We start from the raw sequence: 20,705 nt of genomic DNA on the forward strand, positions 1-20,705 counted from the left end.
GCGACGTTCTTCGTCATTCCTCGACGTTCCGCGCGCTCGGAACGCGCGATCGCGGCGTAACAACGACGCGCGCGCGTGTCGACACCAATCGCCACTTCCGAGAAAAGTCGACACATCGATCGTCAGACGCCGACGCGCCGACGCGATGCTCGTCGCGACGCGCCGACGCGCGGAAATCGTGAACAGAATCTCGAGTATTCTCTCGCGCACGAGGTCTTGAGAGCGACTATTTCATCCTTGAGTTGGAAAGTCTTGGATTTGAGGGCGTCGAGGCGGGTGCGAAGGGTGGCGTGACGGTCGCGCTCGGAGTCGCACGCGCGCTCGAGCTCGAGCTCGCGCTCGGATGGGTCGGCGATGGCGTCGACGACGCGGGCGATTCTCAGGGCGTCCAGGACGCCTAAATCGACGTTTACCTTGGATTTGATCGCGTTCATCTCTCGAGCGATCGTCTTGGCGTCGAGAGTGAGCGCCTTGAGTTCATCGCTCTTCGCCTCGAGCTCTGGAGCAACTCGAGAGACGTCTCGACAGAATAGCCGAAATGCAGCCTCATCCGTGGTTCTCTTGGGTTGCGTTGTCGATGTTTGATCGGGGGTGCTCGCGACGACAGCGCACGCAACATCGTCCACTGTGATTTGCGTTCGATCGTTCTCTCGCGGTCCCGCTCGCTCGGCGCTTCGGCACATGTCCCGTAACATTTCCTGTACTACGCGGATTTTCGCCAAGCTCGAGCCGCAGTCGAGGACGTAATCGTCTTCGTCGATATACTTGCGTACGCTCGCGCGCAGCGTCTCCACGGTCTCCGCGCTCAACTTGAGCTCCAACGCCGCGTCCTCATTAGAGTCTGAGTTACGCAACAAGGCGAGCTCCACACGCAAGCGTTTGTTTTCCTCCTTAAGACGCGCGATGAGCATCTCCACGTCTAACTCCTCGTTGATGAAGACTTCATTCGAAATCTTTCGAACGCGTTGAGCGAATCTGCATGTGCTCACGCTCTCATCGAAGGCGCCCGCGTCGGCGCTCGCTGTGGCGATCATCACCGTCTGACAATTCCCACCAAGACTGTCCCGTAAGAGCATCGTCATTAGGCTGTTTCGATACGGGACGTGAATCGACTCGTCCCCGGTCTCACTGCGCTCCTGCAGCGCGACGATGACTTGCTCTAGAAAGTGTAAGGAAACGTTGATGTATTTCGCCTCTTGTAGCGTCGTTCCATCCACCATGCTCTTGTGTACGCGCTCACTTCCTGCCAAGTCTACCAAGTTCAGTTTCGCTCTTCGAAGCGTGTCGGCCACGCGCGAGCGACGAGTGATTATCACTGTGAATATGCAGTGTGATCGACTCGACGCCATATTGAGCGGTGTCTCCGCCACCGCGCGATTCGTGTCGCCGATAAACAGCAAATCGAGCGCCTCCGCCTCGCTTGTAACGACGTGCGTCGACAGATCTATCACGTGCATGCATCCTTGCTCGTCCTCCATGAGACGAATTTTCGGTAACGGAATCTCCGAGGCGCGTGCATAACCTCTAGCCGCGCTCTGTCGCTCGTCAAGCGTCGTCGCGAGCAAATCGTATCCCTGCTCCATGTAAATCTCCACGTAACTGACTTCGACGGTAAACTTCGCATCCTCTTCGGTCCCAATCTTCTCAATCGTACGAAAGATCATCGAGAGCGCTCTCGGCACGATTCCTCTATCTTCGTAAGTCGTCGTTCCTCCCGTCAGCGTGTACGTTTTCCCGCTCCCCGTCTGTCCGTACGCGAAGAGCGTCGCGTTGTACCCGAGCGTCGCCGCCTCCACCACCTCTCTCCCCACCTCCTCGAACACAGAGCTCTGACTCGCGCTCTCGTCGAAGACACCGTCGAAGGCGAACCTATGCTTCGCGTCCACCCCTCGCTGCGTCGCGCTCCTGCGCGTTGCCCGTTCGAGACACTCCACCACGCGAAACGCTGATTCATCTTCCTCGCCGACCGCGTTCTTCTCGTCTTCGTCGAGCGCGCGTATGGATGATCCACTCGCGCGCTCGCGCGTCGGACGCAAGCGCAGATACGTTCGCACGCGCGCGCGGTGTTCACTCGGAATGCTCGTGGACGGCTCGCTCATCGGTTTCGCGTCAGAGTGACGGTTCTCGTTCCAGTCAAACCTTTTTTACCAGAGAGAGAGATTCAACACTCCGCGCGCGCGCGCGTCGCGCGTCGCGCTCGAGACGAGCTCACAAATCATTCACGTCGCGCGTGATGTGCGTTTCGACGAATACACGCGTTCGATGGTTCGATGGACTCGCGCGGTCGCGTTCGACGACGCGTCGTAGTGCACACATACGATATTTACACAAAGCGATCCCACAAATCCTCCCACGTCCTAATCCTCCTTCGCCAGCTCTTCCTTGTACGGATTTTCCTTCGGATGTTCGATCACCTCGATCTCGTGCTCGAACTCCCACGGCTTCCACTCCCGCATCTTCGGTATGAGCGCCAACTCATCCTTCGCGATCTCGTACAGCTCCTCGATCTGTCCCTCCCCGATCGCCCGCTCAACCTCCTCCACGCTCGCCCCCCCCCGCGCGCGCTTCAACCGTTCCGTGTACATCTCCTCCACCACCCGTCGATACCCCGCGTCGCTCGGAATCCCGGTCGCGACTTCCTTTAACACTCGCTCGCAGATCGATTCGTACGCCGCCTTGCCCTCGTCCAGGACATCCAATCCCACGATTCCCGTCGTTTGCTTCCGCGCGTCGCGCGCCGAGGACGAGACCGCGCGCGCGCGCGTCGCGAGCGCGCGCGCGAGCGACCGCGCGCGCATGACCGAGGTGTGCCGGCCGTCGCCCGATGGCGACGCGCGATCGGTCGATGGGGTCAGGGTGTCCTCTGTGTGTTGAGTCATGACTCGTGCGTGTGTACGTGTATGAGTCATGACTCAATGAACATGGGACTCCGTGACCACGCATTCGAAATCCCGCGACGCCATCGCGCGACGCCGCGGCGACGCCTTCGCGCGACGCCATGCGCGGTGGCGACGACGCGGACGACGACGCGCTCGACGACGCGCTCGATGACGCGGAGACGGTGGTGATGTCGCAGGCGGAGGTGAAACGAGCGAACATTCGAGCCATGGTGGAGGGGACGTTGGTCGTCTCCGTGGGCGCGTTCGCCGATGGTTTGCTCGTGCGCGATCCGCGCGTGGTGCTGAAACGGGCGTTTAAGTCACCGTTCCCGAACGCGCCGGATCGAAGCGGTGCGTGGAGATGAAACGGGGGAGGCGATGGGAACGACGGAACGGGGGGGACGCGAAATGTCGGCACCGCGCGGACGAGACGCGCGCGAAGAGCGACGACGATGGCGACGACGCGCGTGACTGACGCTCGGTGGTGATTCGTGTGCGCAGCTGAGTTAGTGCGGAGGTTGGCGGCGCGTCGGGTGTTCGTGCCGTGGGGGTCAAAGGCGAGCGACGTCGCGGCGGCGATGCCGAAACCGACGACGACGCTCGAGGAGCACATCGAGCTTCCAGAGGGGATTGAGGATTTGACCCTATGGGTGCCGGGAGAGGGCGAGCGAGGAGAGAGCGGGGAGGCGGTGGCGGCGACGACGACGACGCATCCGAACGCGAAACCGATCGTTGTTGATCGGATGCTCACGAGATGGTTGCGGCCGCACCAACGCGAGGGGGTTCAATTCATGTTCGAGTGCGTGATGGGTTTGCGCGATTTCGACGGTACTGGGTGCATCTTGGCGGACGATATGGGTCTCGGTAAGACGTTGCAGGGAATCACACTTCTTTGGACGCTGCTCAAGCAGGGTTTCGACGGCGCGCCCGCCGTGAAGCGCGCGCTAATCGTGTGCCCGACGTCGCTGGTGTCAAACTGGGACGACGAGTGCAACAAGTGGCTGAAAGGTCGCGTGAAGACGCTTCCCATCTGCGACTCCACGCGCGCCGAGGTGGTGAGCTCGATCAAAATGTTTCTAGCTCCAAGGCACGTCGCGCAGGTCATGATTGTTAGCTACGAGACTTTCAGAATTCACTCGGAACGTTTCAACTTTGACGGAGCCGTGGATTTGATAATGTGTGACGAGGCGCATCGTCTGAAAAATGGCGAAACGCTCACGAACAAAGCGTTGTGTGCCGTCCCGTGTCTGCGGCGAGTGATGTTGAGCGGGACGCCGATGCAAAATCATTTGGATGAATTTTACGCCATGGTGAGCTTCTGTAACCCAGGATTGTTGGGCACCCCGTCAGAGTTTTCGAAAAAGTACGAGCGACCAATCTTAGCCGGTCGCGAGCCCTATGCGACGGAGAAGGAGCTCGAGAGGGCACAAATGGCGAATACCGATTTATCTGAGCTGGTGAACAAATTCATCCTGCGCCGTACGAACACCATTCTCAGTAAGCACTTGCCACCGAAAGTGGTCGAGGTGGTCTGCTGCAAGCTCTCGCCGCTTCAGCAAGCGCTGTACGAACACTTTCTCACCTCCAAGGCGGCGACACAGGCTCTGACTGGGAAAGCGACGGCAGTTTTACCCGCCATCAACGCTCTGAAAAAGCTAGTCAACCATCCGAAACTGATTTTCGACATGATCAACGGCGCAAAGAACACGGGCTCGGCGGCGGCGAACGGGTTCAATACGTGCGCTGAATTCTTCGAACCGGGCATGTACGGCGGTGGCACAAGTCGTCGCGGTGGTGGCCGTATGTGTCCTGGTTGGGAGGAGCATAGTGGAAAGTTCGCCGTCCTCGCTCGGCTTTTGGCCAACTTGCGATCGGAGACGAAGGATCGCATCGTCATCATTTCCAACTACACCCAGACGCTGGATTTGATCGCTCAAATGTGCATAGAAAGACATTATCCATTTGTTCGTCTCGATGGAGGCACGACGATCGGTAAGCGACAGAAGCTCGTCAAGGAGTTTAACGATCCGACGAGCAATTCTTTCGTGTTTCTTCTCTCTTCCAAGGCGGGCGGCTGCGGCATCAACCTCATCGGTGGTAATCGACTCGTGTTGTTTGATCCCGACTGGAATCCGGCGAACGACAAACAAGCCGCCGCGCGATGCTGGAGAGACGGTCAAAAGAAGAAATGTTATCTCTACCGTTTCTTAGCGGCCGGTACAATCGAAGAAAAAGTGTTCCAGCGCCAGTTATCAAAGGAAAGTTTGCAGAACGTCGTCAACGGCTCTGGCGAACTTGAACAAGCTGTCATGTCGACGGATGAGCTTAGAAAGCTCTTCTCTCTGGACTGCACGACGTGTTCAGACACGCACGATACGTGCGGGTGCAAGCGCTGCCCCAAGAGGGAAGGCAACGATCTGATGCTCGATGAAGACGAGGAATACAAATTTTGGGAAGAGCAAATTGATGAGGCGGATGAGCAAAAGCTCGACGAGTGGGCGCATCACCATCGCATTGACAAGGTTCCGGACGACATTTTAAAGAAGTCCGCGGGAGATGACGTCTCGTTCGTGTTCTCGCTCAAGGTTGAGGGATGTGCGATCGCGGAAAAAGAACAGCCACCCACGGCAAAACCAGAAGAGTCAAAGTCAAAGTCACCTTTGAAGACCACCGCGACAGATTCGCTTCGTTCTGCGGTGTCGATGAATCGACCGTCTACGTTTGTACCACCTTCACGACGTCCACTCGCGCCAAGAGTCGCGCCACAGGCAACCGTGACAGCGTATCACAAGCCGACGATGATGGCCGCAAAGCCGTTACCAAAGTTGCCCGCGCGAAACGCCACGAAGCCCGCCGCAAAACTTGGACGTAAGAAGAAGGTCGAGAGCGAATCCGAGTTGGATGATCAATCAGAGGACGAGGAGTCCGAAGAAGAAGAATCTGAGGAGGACGAGTCTGCAGAAGACGAACCTGCCGACACCGAAGAGGAAGACGAGGCGGTGCCCGATTCTGAAGACGAAGACGTGGGCGACACTTCGGTGGGAAAGACCGCGGCGAGTAAACGTCCGGGTGGGTCCGGTCGCGAGAGCATGACTCGGTCGAAAGCACCACGGATGTCTTCATTTAGTGCCTCGTTAAGTGGCTGCATCGGCATCGTTCCTCCTTCGCCCAGCGATGAGTCCGAGGGATACTAATTCGACGCTCGGCGCACGAATGGGTTGATAGTTTTACTCTAACAGTAGCCTTTCATTTCAAAACCAGAATCTCAGTACCCCATTTGCGCCTCCGCCGCGTCCGCGAGCACTGGAAGCCGGACGTACTTGCCCGTCATGCACCCCACTGCGGCAAGAGCGAAGGCACCGAGCGTGACGACAAAGATGGCGTTGTGCATGAGCATGGTCAGAACCGGGGGCAATCCGATTCCCAAAATCCCCGGTCCAAACAGCGTCTCGACGAGTGAGGGAAAGATCAACGCGATATCGAGCAAGATGGCCTGCATCCCGTTGAATCGGCAAAATCGCGACAAATTTTGGTTCTTCGCCACGCCGAGGTAAACGCTAAAGAACAAAATCAAGTTGCCCATCGGCAACGTCGATACCATTCGCAGAATGGGCATGAGCGGCTTCAACAACACGATCGCCGCCGGGAACTGATTGAAGAAGAACCGACTGTACCGAAGCGCGCTAAGAAGCGGCAAGATGTACGGCACCAAAGCGACCACTCGATCGGGTACCGGCACTATGTTGAACCCGCCGCGCCCGTACCCACCGCTCTGCGCGAGCGTCTTGATCATCGCTCTGCGCTCGCACTTTGAGCGTTCGGCGCGCGCGAAAGAAATCGTCGCCGTCGAAGACGTCTCCTTCGACTGCGCGCGCACGATGCATCGCGCGCGCACGAAAGCTTGCGTCGGTCGAGCTCGAGTCGAGAGGTCATCAACCGTCCTTCTTCTCGCGGCGCGCTTTTGGACGACCACGCGAACGGGCGCGCTCGAGAGGGCGAACATGACGCGTGGACGCGTTCTCGCGCGCCAGAGTGCTCGCGATCGAGCGCGACGACGCCGCGAGCGACCGCGCGAGAATGAAGTCGAATTGAAACTGAAGTTCGGTCAGAGCACACAGGGTTGCTAGTTTTTCAACGCTTCAACTTGATATCATTACATAAAAGTCCTGTCCCTCAGTGGAATGGTTTCATGCAACTCAACACGCGAGTACATTCAGCGGTTTGTCGTGGACCGCTTTGCTTGGATCTTGGAAGAGCAGAGCGCTAGTCTTCGAGGTGGTGGGCGTCGCGCGCGATGGCTGCATCGATTTCGCTGTTCGTGAGGTCTTCCTTGGTGCATCCGGTGCGTCCGACAATGCTGCACTCCCACTGAGGGTCGGAGACGGGGATACCGTCCTTCATCGTCACACGCTTGCAGCCGAACTCGATTTGTGCACCCAGGCTGTTGGGCTTACCGTCCTTGGACTTGTACAAGCCGAAGCACTGGAACCAGTCGTCGGTGTCGAGTTTACCAAACGTTCTGTTCTCGATGCCGTGGCCGACGAGAATGATGTGCGCGCACTGGCCGCATCCAGCCTTAGAGGCGACAGCACCAGCTGGGCCCTTGCCGGACAGGCTCATGGCGATATCGACGCACTCCTGGATCTCATCGCTCGGCCAGTTATCAGAAAACGCGTGCGCCGAGCGAGTGGGACCCTTCGCGTTCTTAGCCGAAGTTGTCATCGTCCACGTCGCCGTGGAACCGACGGTGTTGGGATCGGTGACGAAATGCTTCGGGAAAGCCTGGCAGAACTGCGCGTAGTCGGTCTTGGCCAAGATCTCGTCCGCCTTCCAACCAATTTCACCGAGCGACTCGTGGAACACGCCGCGAGGGCGAACTTGGATCTTGAACGTATGCGAACCCGGCTTGAGTGTCTTTATCGCTTGCGAGAATTTGGTCAACAAAGCGTGACAGAAGTCCGAGGACAAGTCGGTCGAGGCCTCATGCGCGTCCTTGGCGATCAGAGGGAAGTGCGCGTGGTTTGTCTTGAGAGCTTTACCGGCTGCGATGGTGGCCCACGGCTTGCTCTTGTCGGACGGGCCAGACGTGAGCGACTCCTTTAGCAACTTATTGATGTCGTCATCGTAAATACTGAGATCATCGAACGCCTTGATCGCCTGAGCCTTGGAATTCGAGCCGTCGCCGATGCAAATGTGACCGTCCTCAAACTTCTTCCCGTCGATTTCGAGGAACAAGTCGATGAGATGGACCGCCGGCATGAGCGGAACGGTGATCTGCTTCACGTCCGGCTTCATCATCGAGTACGCACCGGAGTGGTAGACACCGACCGGCGTCTGTTGCAGATCCGGTGCGAAGCCGACGATGAGCGAAAACGCATCCGTCGCGTCGATCGTCGCCCCGTCCAGCGGCTCCGCGACGGACAACCCAAGCTCATCCGTGCAGTATCGAATCTCCATCGGCTTCGCCGACGACAGCCCGAACAACCGATCGATCTTCATCTCGTTCGATTCATTATGCTTGATGAACGACTTCACAAACGTCTCCGGCGTCTCCGTCGACGCCGAACCATCGACGATGCCGAATCGTCGCCCGTCGTCGAGCCACTTCGTGGAATCCGTCGAGTACATCGCGTACGGTCCCTCCGTCTCCGCCGACGGCGCCGGGAGCGCCCCCCCGACGACGGACATGCACGGTCCCATGTTCACCGCCGCCCCGTTCCCGTGCGCGCGCGCGCTGGACGTCGACGCGATTTGACGTCCGGACGACGATTCGGCGATCCGATCGGGCCCGACATCGCGACGGGGCGGGACGGAATCCACGCGCGCGCGTCGGATTTTCACCCGGTCACCGCGCGCGCACGGCGATGGGTGTGCTCGAATACGAGACGCCGTCACCGTTACCGTCGCCACGCGGTCGGTCGCCACGCGGTCGGTCGCCACGCGGTCGGTCGCCATGCGGTCGGTCGCCCCCGTCGACGTCATCGGAAAGATTATCTGCGCTCGTCGGGACGGCGACGACGTCTCGGCGCGACACACGTCGTCGAACGAGAACATGCACGCGTGTAGAGTCGCGACGTCGTTGAAGGTGTCGGCGCGCCCGAGCGTGCAGGCGAAGCGCGCGCGCGCGGTGCTCGCGCGGGCGGAGAATGAACAGATGAATCAAGAAATGTCGGGCGGTGAGATCGGCCTGGGGGGTCTCGAGGACATGATGGACAAGGCGGACGGCGGCGCCGCGCCGGATTTCGTGAAGGAGCTCGGGATTAAAGAACTCGACGACGTGTTCGCCATCTTGGGCTCGCAAACCAAGGGCGCCGAGCTCGGGCAGCTCGTGTTGACTGAAAAGTTTGGCGAGACGCTCTACCGCGAGAGCGGCTTCACGGCGACGGCTGAGATGATCAACGGACGATGTGCGGTAGGTTTGATCGACGACGCGCGCGAAGAGTATTTGTATCCGTCGCGTGAATCGATTTGAGAGCGATGGAGGCGACGGTATCGGTCGGGTTCGTCGAAAGATTAATTCCAGCCGCCAGCGCTGGAAAGTGGAAGAGGGGGGTAAGAAACTGACGGGTTTTGTTTTCGCTCGACACAGATGGTCGGTTTCGTGTTCGCCGTGCTCAACACGTTCAACGGTGACTTGCTCACGATGATCGCCAAGGTCCCGATCGTCGTCGCCATCGTCCTCGCGACCATCTCCGCGGCTTCCGTCGTGCCGAAGGTTAACCCGACGGGCTACTTCCCGGACTCCGTCAACTCCGCCGCCATGAACGCGTACTCCGGCGCCAAGTTGGACGAAGTTTTCACTTACAAGGCCGAAATGGTTAACGGTCGCATGGCCATGCTCGCGATGGCCTTCTTCCTCGTCACCGCATCCATCTTTTAAACCCGCAGACGAGCGATAAATTCATACAACGACAATGACGCGTACCGCTGCGCTTTTTGGAAGAAATGACGACTCCGTCGACTTTGTAACCGATCCAGACGCATCAGACGCAAGATACGTACACTCATAGTCTCATGGTCTCGATGTATCGAGCGAGCGCGCGATGAAGATTCAAAATTCTAAACCGATTGGTACTACAACGGCGAGTTCGGCATGCTAGTCCCTTAGTCTGCTCGCAAGGCCATCTCCTCCTTGCGCACGCCTTCGGCATTCATGATCCAAAGCTCCACACTATCACCGGTGTAAATGTCCCGCTCGGCCGCCGTGGCGAAGCAATCCTTGATGAGGTCGATGGCCTCTTGCTCGCTCAGCGGCGTCGCGCTCGACGCCGCGGGCAACACGAGCGGCGACACCGTCTTCAGCTGATTATCCAAAACCGGCATGATGAGCGCCTGTCCCGATCCCTGGCACGAGTAATTCGTGCGCTCGTACGACCCCACGGCATCGTACGTGAACACCGCACCCTTCCCCTCCGCGTCTAAACCGGCGACGATGTTGAACGCGTAATACGGAAAGAACCGACGATAATACAGCGTATTGCTCAGCATCTGCGCGAACGCCACGCACCCGATCTCTCTCTTATTCTGAAACTCATACTGCTTACACCGCGCCTTGAGCGTCTTCTTCAGCGTCACCGCGTCCGCGGCGAACCCCGCGCTCGCCATCAACGTCTTGCCCGACATTTTATCGATCTTCTCAAACTTCCTCGTCAGAATGTTATACCCGCTCGACATACGCGTGTCACCGGCGCATATCACGTAGCTCTCTCCCGCGACCGCGAGCACGGTCCCACCGTTATTATCCTGCGCGCGCGTCGTCGTCGTCGTCGTCGTCGTCGTCGTCAATCACCACTCGATGCGTCATCTCGATCCATCCTCTCGCACTGCCCACGCGATCGCGCGCGTCACCGCGTCGAGCACCGCCGCGGCGCACGCACGTATGGCGACCAATTCGCGTGTTGCCTCGCCCCCGCGAGCGCGTCCTCGCGCGCGTCGAACATGCTCGACGACGGCGCGCGCGTCGAGATCTGTCGTCAACGTCTGACTGTTCGCCCACACGATTGTGTGACTCGTCCACGCGCCACGCGCCATCGCGCCCGCGACACCGCGCCCGCGCGTCCTCGCGCGCGCGATGGAGCTCTTCCGAAGCGAACCGATGACGCTCTGTCGCGTCATCGTCCCGGAGGAGGCGGCGAGGGACACGGTGGAGCGTCTGGGCACGCTCGCGCGGGCGCAAATCAAAGATCTCAATCCAAACGTCCCGGGGTTTCGTCGACCGTGGGCGAACGGGGTGCGACGATGCGAAGAGATCATGCGACGATTGCGATACTTCCGGGAGGAGTGCGCGCGCGCGGGGACGGTGGTGCGAGGAGGCGGTGGTGGTGGACGATGGATGGGGGGGGACGCGAACGACGCGGGCGCGCGGGCGGAGGACGCGATCGATCACGCGACGGAGACGCTCGAACGAGATCTCGTGCAGGCGGTGAAGAATCACGATCGGTTGAGTCGAACGTTGGGTGAACTCGTGGAGGTGCAGATCGTGCTGGAGAAGGGACAGGGAATGTTTGAGGAGTCGCGCGGCGAGCGAGACGGACGCTCGAGCGAGTTTCGAGCGGCGCAGAGGAGTTACGACGACGTCGAGGGTGGGGGTGGGGAGACTTTGTTACCGGGAGTGTCGATGGCGTCGAATGATGGGATGGGGCAGCGTCGAGGGTCGTCATCGTACCTGGAAATGGCGGAGATGGACGTGGGCGGGGCCTCGGCGAGCGGACGCGACGGCGGAGGCCAAAGATCGAACGCGAACGCCGTGCGGCTCGGGTTCTTGGCGGGGGTGATTTTGACGAGTAAAGTGATCGCGTTCGAACGCATTTTGTTCCGCGCGACGCGCGGGAACATGTTCTTGAAGCAGTCTCGAATCGACGGCACGGTCATAGATCCGACGACGGGCGAGCGATGCGAGAAGACGGTTTGCGTCGTCTTCTTCGCCGGCGAGCGCGCGAGGGAAAAAATCATCAAGATATGCGAGGCGTTCGGCGTGAACAGGTATCCATTTCCCGAGGATTACACTAGACAGCGTCAGATGTACGCCGAGTGCACGTCGCGATTGGTCGAGCTGCAAAACACTCTCGACGTCTCGACGGAGCATCGCGACGAAATTCTTCGAAAAATTGGCGACAAGTTGGAGGACTGGACGCAGACCATCTTACGCGAGAAGGCGATTTATCACACCATGGGAATGTGTTCAGTGGACGTCACGCGCAAGGTTCTCGTCGCACAGGCTTGGGTTCCGGACTACGCGTTGTCCTCGGTGAGAGAGGCACTCACGGCGGCGAATCAGTCATCCTTCGCGTCGGTTGGAACAATTTTCCAGCAGATCGATCCCACGCCTGGAGAGTCACCGCCGACGCACTTCAGGACAAACAAGGTCACGTCCGTGTTTCAGGGCATCGTCGATGCGTACGGTGTGCCGAGTTACCGCGAGGTAAATCCCGCGGTGTTCACCATCGTGACGTTTCCCTTTTTGTTCGCCGTCATGTTCGGCGACTTTGGTCACGGCATTCTCATGCTCATCGCCGCGCTGTACATGGTGAAGAACGAGAAAAAGCTCGGCGCGGGTGGGTTAGGTGAAATCGTACAGATGACGTTCGACGCTCGATACGCGATTCTTCTCATGTCCATCTTTAGCATTTACGTCGGTTTGCTCTACAACGAGTGCTTCTCCGTCCCGATGTCACTGTTTGGCAAGAGCAAGTACATCTGTGATCCTACCGATCCCACGGCGGCGACGTCGTGCGAGACGCAGTTCGATACCGATCGTGGCCTTGTCAATAACGGTGAGGGCGCGTATCCTTTCGGCGTCGATCCCATCTGGCATGGCACTCGATCCGAGTTGCCGTTTCTGAACTCGATGAAGATGAAAATGTCCATCCTCATGGGCGTGACGCAAATGATGCTCGGGATCTTCATGTCTTACCTCAACCAAGCGTACAACAACGATACGCTTTCCATGTACTGCGAGTTCATCCCACAGGTCGTCTTCCTTGGCGCTCTCTTTGGGTATTTATCGCTCCTGATAGTCATTAAATGGATCACCGGATCCACCGCCGACTTGTACCACGTGATGATTTACATGTTCCTGTCACCGGGCAACGTGGACTGCATGGGCGAGGGTAAAGACGGCGGTCCGGGATGTCCCGAGAATAAGATGTTTGCAGGTCAAGGCGCATTGCAGAATTTCCTGTTATTCCTCTGCGCCGTCGCGGTTCCGGTGATGTTGTTCCCGAAACCGTTCATCTTGAAAAAGCGACACGAGGCGGCGAGAGGCGGTGGCGTGCGTCGCGGCGGCGTGCGATACGCTCGTCTCGACGGTAATGACGAAGAAGACAACGACAGACAGTTCTTGCAGGCGTCCGATGCTGAGAGAAGCTCGCAGTCGGCCGAGAACGAGGACGATTTCGATTTTGGTGAAATCATGGTGCATCAAGGTATTCACACGATTGAGTTTGTTCTCGGCGCCATCTCCAACACGGCGTCGTACCTTCGTCTTTGGGCGCTGTCGCTCGCGCACGCGCAGCTTTCAGCAGTGTTCTGGGACCGCGTTTTCATGGGCGTTGGCGTCTCGAGCGGTAGCTCTGTCGTCGTCGTGTTTGCCTTCGCTGTCTGGGCCGCCGCAACCGTCGGCGTGCTCATGCTCATGGAATCTCTGTCAGCCTTTTTGCACGCCCTGCGTCTGCACTGGGTCGAGTTCAACAACAAATTCTATAAGGGTGATGGTTATGCGTTCGTTCCCTTCTCATTCGAAGGCCTCCAGGACGTCGAGCGATGAGCCCAATGTCAACGTACATACATCTACATTTGTGATTGAAACAAACCACACGCACCGGTAGCGAGACTTCCATCACCCACTTCCTCACACAACGCCATGTTTTCCCGCGACGAGTTCGCCCGCGCGCCGCGTGACGTCTCCCTCACGTTCGAGCACGTATCCACCCCTCAGCTCATCGCCTTCTCGGCGTCGTGCGCGGCGTGGTTCGCTCTGCAGTTCCTCGTCGGTCGTTACTGTTCGAGCAAACACGCCAAGTTTTGGTCCACCCTAGACGCACGTTCGCGCGCTGAAATCACCGTTCGCGCCGTCGCTGGATGCTTCGGCGCCGTGAGCAGCGTCTGGGCGTTCGCCTTGCTCGTCATGGACGGCGGACGGGGAGGTGGGTCGACGATGGCGCGGATGTTCGCGCCGGAGGGGAGCGTGCTGCGCGACTCGGGTGAGACATTATTCGCGATGGCGTGCGGGTATTTCGTCTGGGACGTCGTAGTGAGCGTCATTGAGTACAATAATTACGGATTCGCACTTCTCGTGCACGCGTGCGCGAGCTTAGCGGCATTCACGGTTCCGCAGATGATGCCGAAGGGATTCCTGTACGAGTTCGGCGCGAAATTTCTGCTCTGGGAAATCACGGCGCCTTTCCTCGGTGCGCGCACGATCATGATCAAAACAAAGCGCACAGATGGTTGGGGTTTTCGATTCGTCGAGCGTGCGGGTTTCACGCTTTTTTTCGCCGTTCGCTTCTTCCACGGGCTACCGGCGATGGCGACTGTGATATATGACATCAGGGCGCTCAGGGCGCGCGGATTAGCGAAGCCAGTGGGCGTGTACAACGCGTACGCGGCGGCGGCGGTGTTGTTTCCTCTTATGAATTGCTTGTGGGTTTACAAAATGCTGCGGGTATTGCTCAGAGGTAAGACGAAGAAGTCCGTCTGAGATGGCTGACGCTCTCGTCGACGGTTTGCGTTCCGCGCTGTTCGTGCGAAGGCTGTGATGACGGAGCGATTCTTGACGAAGGGAATTCGACGCAAACATCCAATGCGTGCACGCCGAGGAACGCAAGTACTCCACGTCGCGATGGTTCGTCGTCACCGAGCGCCCACAACCCGAGAGCGACGGTGAGGAAGACAAGTATGAAGCACCAGAGTTGTCGCAGCGTCTCCGCAGACGCTCGTCTACGCTCCAACAATCGTAGCTTTGCGAGTAAATGCGTGAGAACCTCATAGTATAGTTCCTCACATCTTGTTACGAATATTTGCTCCGCGCCCTCTGAAACGCGTGCGGCGAAGTGCGATAATCGAACGTGCGCATTGAAAACTTCGGTGTGCGCCGCGCGCCAGCCAAAAATCAATTCTGAGCTCCATACGATGATGATTGGGGCGCTGAAAGCGAGAACGGAGCCCGACGAATCGGGCATGAGCAGACACGCTGCGAATGCTAAAAATAGCACGCGCGCCAAGGCTCGAGCTTGGGGGAAATTTCCATACGATCTCTTGAGAGCTTGATTCACGGCGACTGAAATCATGAGCGCACCAATCGCGGCGTACAACGCAATGACATTGTTGGATGCATCGGTTCTCTTTCCGTTGATCCATCGCTCAAATGCAGAGATCGCTAACGCGGGTGCGACGCTAACCGAAGCGATGACGCCAAGTTTCCGCGATAAATCATCCAGCTTCCAGAGGATGTTCACTGTGGCTTTCATCTCACAGAGCGAAGGACATCGAACGCGCGATTTCCTCACGCGATTTCCTCGATGATTGATTCGCATGAACGCTCGATGTAAGGAGTGCGCGTCGCAATCACGGATCATTGAAACCCAGTCTCCTATGAATACGACGTCGTCGCCTTCGCAGAGGACGATCCGGTCGCACGCGGGAAGTACGCCGATCTCACACGTGGTGAAGACACACGACCGACGACGATTTGCGAGCTTATTTTTAATCAGCCGACGACGAATGCTCGCACTAGTAGCTTCGTGAAATGGATCTTCCACTAAGATTGTGCGCGCGTGCAGGCGACGAGCGCGCTCGATTCCTATCGCACACGCGTACGTCGTCTCCAAAGCACTTGACGCGGAGTCGTCCACAGTGCGACTCGATTCTCCACTCGTGGCATACTCAACAAAACGACTAGAACAGCAAAGCGCACCTTCGAGCGTCTCGCATAGACGTGTACGGTGGAAGTCATCAACATGAGATGAGGCGGCACCCAACGCACTGGCGTTCACGCGCTTGTCCACGGGTTCCGGAACAGTCCACTCGACCGTGCGCGATAACAGAACTCCGACATCGCGGTCGTCTCGAACTCCCCGTACGACACGATCAAACAGGGCGTCGTTACCGTCGCCAACGATCGCCACTAATTCGCCTGTGTGATTTATGAGAGCTGAAATCGCTACTGGCGACTTTGAGTTCTTCTCCATCCGCGGCGCCATCGAGCTCAACCAATCAAGTCTTCTTCTTGTATCCCCGTAAGTGTTCAGCGCGAGGACAATCGAGCGTACGCATGCGACGCCGAGAATCAGTGACGAAAACGCGTCTGCCTCATCGACGTAGCGCACCAACACGGAGTGTATCACGCCAGCCGCAACGAGGCCGCCGTACGTGACAGCCTCGAACACGTGTTGCCACATTGAACCGCACGCAGCCGCAGCGCAGCCTCGGGCGAATACTCGCCACTCTTTGAAGACGTGATCTGGGCTCACTGGAACCATCGTGTCAAACGCAACTGTGCCGTATATCGCTCGCTCGAACAACTCTGCCGTTCTTGCTCGAGCGATTCCTCCTACGAGCTCCACACCCGCTCGCGCCGCAAATGAGGAAAGAAACCAACCGAGCTCCCCGCGGCTCACGAGTCTTCGCGCACCAAAGGCGCAAAATATGGTCGACGTGAGAGCGCAGACTCTTAAAAACGCGTGGGCGACGATGACCGTCGCGCGCTCGAGTGGTGCCGGTGAAATCGAAGCGGTGCCGGTTCGCCTTCCCGATGAATTTTTCACTGCCTCCCACCTCGAGATGATGTCAAACGGCGCATCCTCGGCGATTGCGTAGCGAGACGGCATACCTGATTTGTCGTCGCGGTGGGAGCACCAACGCGCGAAACGCACCTCGTACGTCAAACGTTCGAGGCTAGGTGTGAAGACGCGCCTTGGTATTGCCGCCGGCGTCGCTAGTAACAAATTCCACACTGAAATAAATTACAGCAAAGCTCGCTCTAATAATCTAATCTACAGAGGCCACGTCGGAATAGGACCTGGGATGTATTCACAGTGAAACCCGTACGGGACGCGCACCGGGATATTCACGACGCACTGCTCCGTCATCACCTCCTTGGAAACGTCCAATACTAGCAACTCTGCACGAGGATCATCGCCTTCAATGTGCGTTAGAACGAGCAAATAACCGTCGTCCTCGCTCTTCGGCTCTTCGCTGGGGACGAAAACAATATCACCACACGTCTTTCCGTCGCCTAAATCGTAGCGCGTCGTCACGCCCGTATCCAAATCGTGTTTCAAGACGGCATCGAAAGTAGGAATGTCCATTCGGTCCTTGGGTTCTGTGCCTGCTTTGTACGCGACGGAATACGCGTAGCGATACTTCAAGCCGGTGAAGTCTCTATTGATGCACGGAAAGTCCGACGGCTGCTCACACATGCGCGTGCTAGATATCAACGATTTGGACGCCGTGTCCAGCTCCCATCGCCACAATGCGGCGACGTCTCGCCCGGCGCAAACAGGATTCGCTGAGGGCGTCGAGCGCGTCGCCTGTGACTCCTGGCACATACCCAACGCGTTCGTTTCGTCTGATTTACACACGTCGAGCACGAGTTTCGAACCTTCCTCGTACGCATTCACGACGTGGTAGGCGAAGCACGTCTCATCGGTATCGATCCAGTACGGACCGTCGTCGCCCTCTCGAGGCACGTAACCGACGCGAAGCGTGGACTCTTTTTCGAAACTGAACGGAAGTCCGCCTTGTATGACGCGTGAGAGATTGAAAATCAGCGGACCGTCGATAAGAACGATCTTCGTCGGCGTGATGGCGACGTCGTGCTGCATGGACGGTCGATCCACCTTGAACGTTCTCTTGCGCGTTCTCTTCCCGCTCTTCTCATCGATCGCACCGACGGTGATGGTGGTCTGACCCTCTTGCTCGGGTCCCAGCGCGACGAGATTGTACCCCATGTAGATGAGCTCCTTTGTGAGCGGACAAATTTTCGGGTGCGCCGTGAAATTTCCAGCCCAGAAATCCGCCGTCGTGAAGCTCCCGTTAAAATCGCACAGCCCCTTCGTCGTCAATAGCGGATCCACCGCGAGCTCGTACGGGGAACCCGATTCAAACAACGACAGCAGTCGCCCGCCGTGATATTTGAGCGCGTTCGAGCTCGTATTCTTCGACTGAATCACGAAGTACGCCGAATCGGGCCGCGCGACGTCCAGCGTACACTTTTCAACCAAACGAGGAATCAAGTACCGCCATATCGGATTAATGTCCCTCAATCCCGTGTACAACGCTTCACCACTCGCCCGCTCGCGCTCGAACCCGCGCGTTCGCACGTACCGCCGCACGTACGTCGCCTTTCCGTCCCCCAACCGCACCGCGTGCACCATTCCGTCGCCGTCAAACCAGTGATACCGATCCACCCCCAGCGCCGGCTCGCGGTGCGGATTCGGCCCATTTCTCGCGTACACCCCATCGATCGCCCTCGGAAGCCGCCCCGCGATCGCGCACGCGAGTTCATGCGCGAGTTCATCCGCCACCGGGGCGAAATTTCCCGAGAGCGCCGGATTGCTCATCGTCCCATCCGTCCCGTCGACGCGTCCAACGCGCGCGCGCGGACGCGACCGCGGCATCGCGCGCGCGCGGACGCGCGTCGACGGCGCGCGCGCGGCGGCGCCCATGCGAGCGCGCGCGTGGACGTGACGCGCGTCCACATCGCGCGCCGCCCGCACACCCCGGCGCGTCGCTCGAGCGATGACCACGGCGCATCGCGCGACGTGGACCACGGCGCGCGGACGCGAACACCAAGGCGGGGCGAGACTGTTCGGGGCGAGCGCGAAGCGGTCCAAGCTGGACGCCGCGGGATTCTTGACGCTCAAGACGCGAGACGCGATCGCGAACGATTCCACCGCGGACGCGTTGTTGCGAGATGATCTGCGACGCGAGCTCGAGGAGCGCGAACGAGCGGCGAGAGGGACGAGTGATCGCACGGGGGGGATTGGATCGGTCGGCGCGGCGACGGTGGAGACGCTGAAGCGATTGGGGGAGGGAGAGGAGGCGGCGGACGCGGGGAGACGATTCGCTCCGAGGGCGGAAGACGCGGACGACGACGGGAGCGAGAGCGATTCCGAGAGTGATTCCGAGAGTGATTCCGACGGTGCGTTCACCGGAGAACATGCGCGGATGCCGACGCGGTGACGACGCGGTGCCGACGCGGTGACGACGCGAGACGCGGTGATTGACGATTTCGACGCGATTCGTCTCGCAGACGACGACACGGCGGCGCTCCTGGCCGAACTCGAGCGAATCAAGGCTGAACGCGCGGCGGAAGCGAGGGCTAAGGCGGCGGAGGAGGACGCGGCGGCGATGGATAAGAGAAAAGACGAGTTGGCCACCGGAAACCCGCTGCTCGACCTCGGCGCCTCGGGCGATTTCCGCACCAAGCGTCGATGGGACGACGACGTCGTCTTCAGGAACCAGGCCCGGGACGAGCCCAAGGTTGGTAAACGTTTCATCAACGATACCATTCGAAGCGATTTCCACAAGAGATTTTTGAATAAATACATCAAGTAGACGGACCGATCGCGTCGCGAGGCGACCGCGGCGCTTCTCGGAATCCAAATCCACGTCACGCGATCGCCGTGGACGTCACTCGTCGCCGTCGCCCCCGACGCGCGCTCGATCGATCGCCCGCGAGTTGAAGACCGCCAACGCGTCGGTTACACCTCGTTCGACATGCGCGCCGCCCTGTTCGCGTGCGGACGCGCCGTCGTCGCGCCCCGGTCGCTCGCGCGCGCCGCCTCGAGGTCACACGCGATCGTCGGTCGTCCACGCGTGGTCCACGCGCGCGCGATGAGCGGTGGGGCCCAGCGCGCGCGCGACGGTGACGCGGTGAAGATACACTACGTCGGAACTTTGGAAGACGGCTCGCAGTTTGACTCGAGCCGCGACCGCGGGGAACCGATCGCGTTCACGGTGGGGAGCGGACAAATGATCAAGGGCTTCGATAACGGCGTGCGAGACATGGCGGTGGGTGATCGTAAGACGATCGAGTGCGCGCCGGCGGAGGCGTACGGGGAAATTCGACCGGAGAATATCCTGCGCGTGCCCAAGGGAGACGTCGTGGACGCGGTCGGTGAGGATTACATCAAGGTTGGAGAAAAGTTGATGGTTGGACAAGGCATGCCGGCGACCATCGTGGAGGTGACGGATAGCGAGGTCGCGCTCGACGCCAACCACCCGTTGGCGGGTAAGACGCTGAATTTTGACATTGAGTTGATGTCCCTCGACCGCGTCGACGTGAAGCACAACTCCAAGTTCAAGTGCTTCTTCGACATCACCATCGGCGGCGAGGCGGCGGGACGCATCGTCATGGAGATTCGCGGCGACGTCACGCCGAAGACTGGGGAAAACTTCCGTCAGCTTTGCACGGGTGAGGCTGGTTTCGGTTACAAGGACTCTCCGTTCCACCGCGTCATCCCGGGCTTCATGTGTCAGGGCGGTGACTTCACCAACCGCAACGGCACCGGCGGCAAGTCCATCTTTGGCAACAAGTTTGAGGATGAAAACTTCACGCTCAAGCACACCGGTCCGGGCATCTTGTCCATGGCGAACGCGGGCCCGAACACGAACGGTTCTCAGTTCTTCTTGTGCACCGCCGAGACCGCGTGGTTGGACGGCAAGCACTGCGTCTTTGGCTCTGTTGTCGAGGGCATGGATGTCGTGCAAAAGGTCGAAGCCGTCGGCTCTCAAAGCGGCAAGACGAGCGCTGAAGTGCTCATCGCGGACTGCGGTGAGCTCTAAGCGCTCGCACCCTATTCATCTGTCCCGAGTCTAATCATC

At 58.9% G+C, this 20,705-nt stretch overlaps 12 protein-coding genes across 12 annotated transcripts; 5 read left to right on the forward strand and 7 right to left on the reverse strand.

Annotated features, from left to right (window-relative positions):
* Nucleotides 1-122: 122 nt before the first annotated feature.
* On the reverse strand, nucleotides 123-2,099 carry OT_ostta08g03970 (P-loop containing nucleoside triphosphate hydrolase; the record flags this gene model as incomplete). The annotated part of the gene is made up of 1 exon (XM_003080907.2): nucleotides 123-2,099. One exon carries the CDS (start codon nucleotides 2,097-2,099, stop codon nucleotides 123-125), a length of 1,977 nt encoding a protein of 658 aa, XP_003080955.2.
* Nucleotides 2,100-2,357: 258 nt separating this feature from the next.
* OT_ostta08g03980 (ETC complex I subunit) lies at nucleotides 2,358-2,879 on the reverse strand (the record flags this gene model as incomplete). The annotated part of the gene is made up of 1 exon (XM_003080908.2): nucleotides 2,358-2,879. One exon carries the CDS (start codon nucleotides 2,877-2,879, stop codon nucleotides 2,358-2,360), a length of 522 nt encoding a protein of 173 aa, XP_003080956.2.
* A 119-nt stretch (nucleotides 2,880-2,998) lies between these two features.
* On the forward strand, nucleotides 2,999-6,073 carry OT_ostta08g03990 (SNF2-related; the record flags this gene model as incomplete). Its single annotated transcript, XM_022983672.1, has 2 exons — nucleotides 2,999-3,230; nucleotides 3,381-6,073. 2 exons carry the CDS (start codon nucleotides 2,999-3,001, stop codon nucleotides 6,071-6,073), a joined length of 2,925 nt encoding a protein of 974 aa, XP_022841065.1.
* A 71-nt stretch (nucleotides 6,074-6,144) lies between these two features.
* Nucleotides 6,145-6,882, reverse strand: OT_ostta08g04000 (Protein of unknown function DUF4870; the record flags this gene model as incomplete). The annotated part of the gene is made up of 1 exon (XM_003080910.2): nucleotides 6,145-6,882. One exon carries the CDS (start codon nucleotides 6,880-6,882, stop codon nucleotides 6,145-6,147), a length of 738 nt encoding a protein of 245 aa, XP_003080958.2.
* A 260-nt stretch (nucleotides 6,883-7,142) lies between these two features.
* Nucleotides 7,143-8,861, reverse strand: OT_ostta08g04010 (unnamed product; the record flags this gene model as incomplete). Its single annotated transcript, XM_003080911.2, has 1 exon — nucleotides 7,143-8,861. One exon carries the CDS (start codon nucleotides 8,859-8,861, stop codon nucleotides 7,143-7,145), a length of 1,719 nt encoding a protein of 572 aa, XP_003080959.2.
* Nucleotides 8,862-8,931: 70 nt separating this feature from the next.
* On the forward strand, nucleotides 8,932-9,759 carry OT_ostta08g04020 (Chlorophyll a/b binding protein domain; the record flags this gene model as incomplete). Its single annotated transcript, XM_022983674.1, has 2 exons — nucleotides 8,932-9,291; nucleotides 9,469-9,759. The coding sequence occupies 2 exons, from the start codon at nucleotides 8,932-8,934 to the stop codon at nucleotides 9,757-9,759; spliced, it is 651 nt and encodes a 216-aa protein (XP_022841066.1).
* A 224-nt stretch (nucleotides 9,760-9,983) lies between these two features.
* On the reverse strand, nucleotides 9,984-10,819 carry OT_ostta08g04030 (Proteasome B-type subunit; the record flags this gene model as incomplete). The annotated part of the gene is made up of 2 exons (XM_003080913.1): nucleotides 9,984-10,622; nucleotides 10,757-10,819. 2 exons carry the CDS (start codon nucleotides 10,817-10,819, stop codon nucleotides 9,984-9,986), a joined length of 702 nt encoding a protein of 233 aa, XP_003080961.1.
* Nucleotides 10,820-10,950: 131 nt separating this feature from the next.
* On the forward strand, nucleotides 10,951-13,644 carry OT_ostta08g04040 (ATPase, V0 complex, subunit 116kDa, eukaryotic; the record flags this gene model as incomplete). The annotated part of the gene is made up of 1 exon (XM_003080914.1): nucleotides 10,951-13,644. The coding sequence occupies one exon, from the start codon at nucleotides 10,951-10,953 to the stop codon at nucleotides 13,642-13,644; it is 2,694 nt and encodes an 897-aa protein (XP_003080962.1).
* A 904-nt stretch (nucleotides 13,645-14,548) lies between these two features.
* On the reverse strand, nucleotides 14,549-16,705 carry OT_ostta08g04060 (unnamed product; the record flags this gene model as incomplete). Its single annotated transcript, XM_003080916.1, has 1 exon — nucleotides 14,549-16,705. The coding sequence occupies one exon, from the start codon at nucleotides 16,703-16,705 to the stop codon at nucleotides 14,549-14,551; it is 2,157 nt and encodes a 718-aa protein (XP_003080964.1).
* A 165-nt stretch (nucleotides 16,706-16,870) lies between these two features.
* Nucleotides 16,871-18,439, reverse strand: OT_ostta08g04070 (Carotenoid oxygenase; the record flags this gene model as incomplete). Its single annotated transcript, XM_003080917.2, has 1 exon — nucleotides 16,871-18,439. The coding sequence occupies one exon, from the start codon at nucleotides 18,437-18,439 to the stop codon at nucleotides 16,871-16,873; it is 1,569 nt and encodes a 522-aa protein (XP_003080965.2).
* A 178-nt stretch (nucleotides 18,440-18,617) lies between these two features.
* Nucleotides 18,618-19,436, forward strand: OT_ostta08g04080 (Pre-mRNA-splicing factor Cwf15/Cwc15; the record flags this gene model as incomplete). The annotated part of the gene is made up of 2 exons (XM_022983675.1): nucleotides 18,618-19,020; nucleotides 19,132-19,436. The coding sequence occupies 2 exons, from the start codon at nucleotides 18,618-18,620 to the stop codon at nucleotides 19,434-19,436; spliced, it is 708 nt and encodes a 235-aa protein (XP_022841067.1).
* Nucleotides 19,437-19,598: 162 nt separating this feature from the next.
* OT_ostta08g04090 (Cyclophilin-type peptidyl-prolyl cis-trans isomerase, conserved site) lies at nucleotides 19,599-20,666 on the forward strand (the record flags this gene model as incomplete). The annotated part of the gene is made up of 1 exon (XM_022983676.1): nucleotides 19,599-20,666. One exon carries the CDS (start codon nucleotides 19,599-19,601, stop codon nucleotides 20,664-20,666), a length of 1,068 nt encoding a protein of 355 aa, XP_022841068.1.
* Nucleotides 20,667-20,705: the final 39 nt, after the last annotated feature.

This window comes from Ostreococcus tauri, assembly GCF_000214015.3.
Source record: "Ostreococcus tauri WGS project CAID00000000 data, contig chromosome 08, whole genome shotgun sequence".
Taxonomy (NCBI): Eukaryota; Viridiplantae; Chlorophyta; class Mamiellophyceae; order Mamiellales; family Bathycoccaceae; genus Ostreococcus; species Ostreococcus tauri.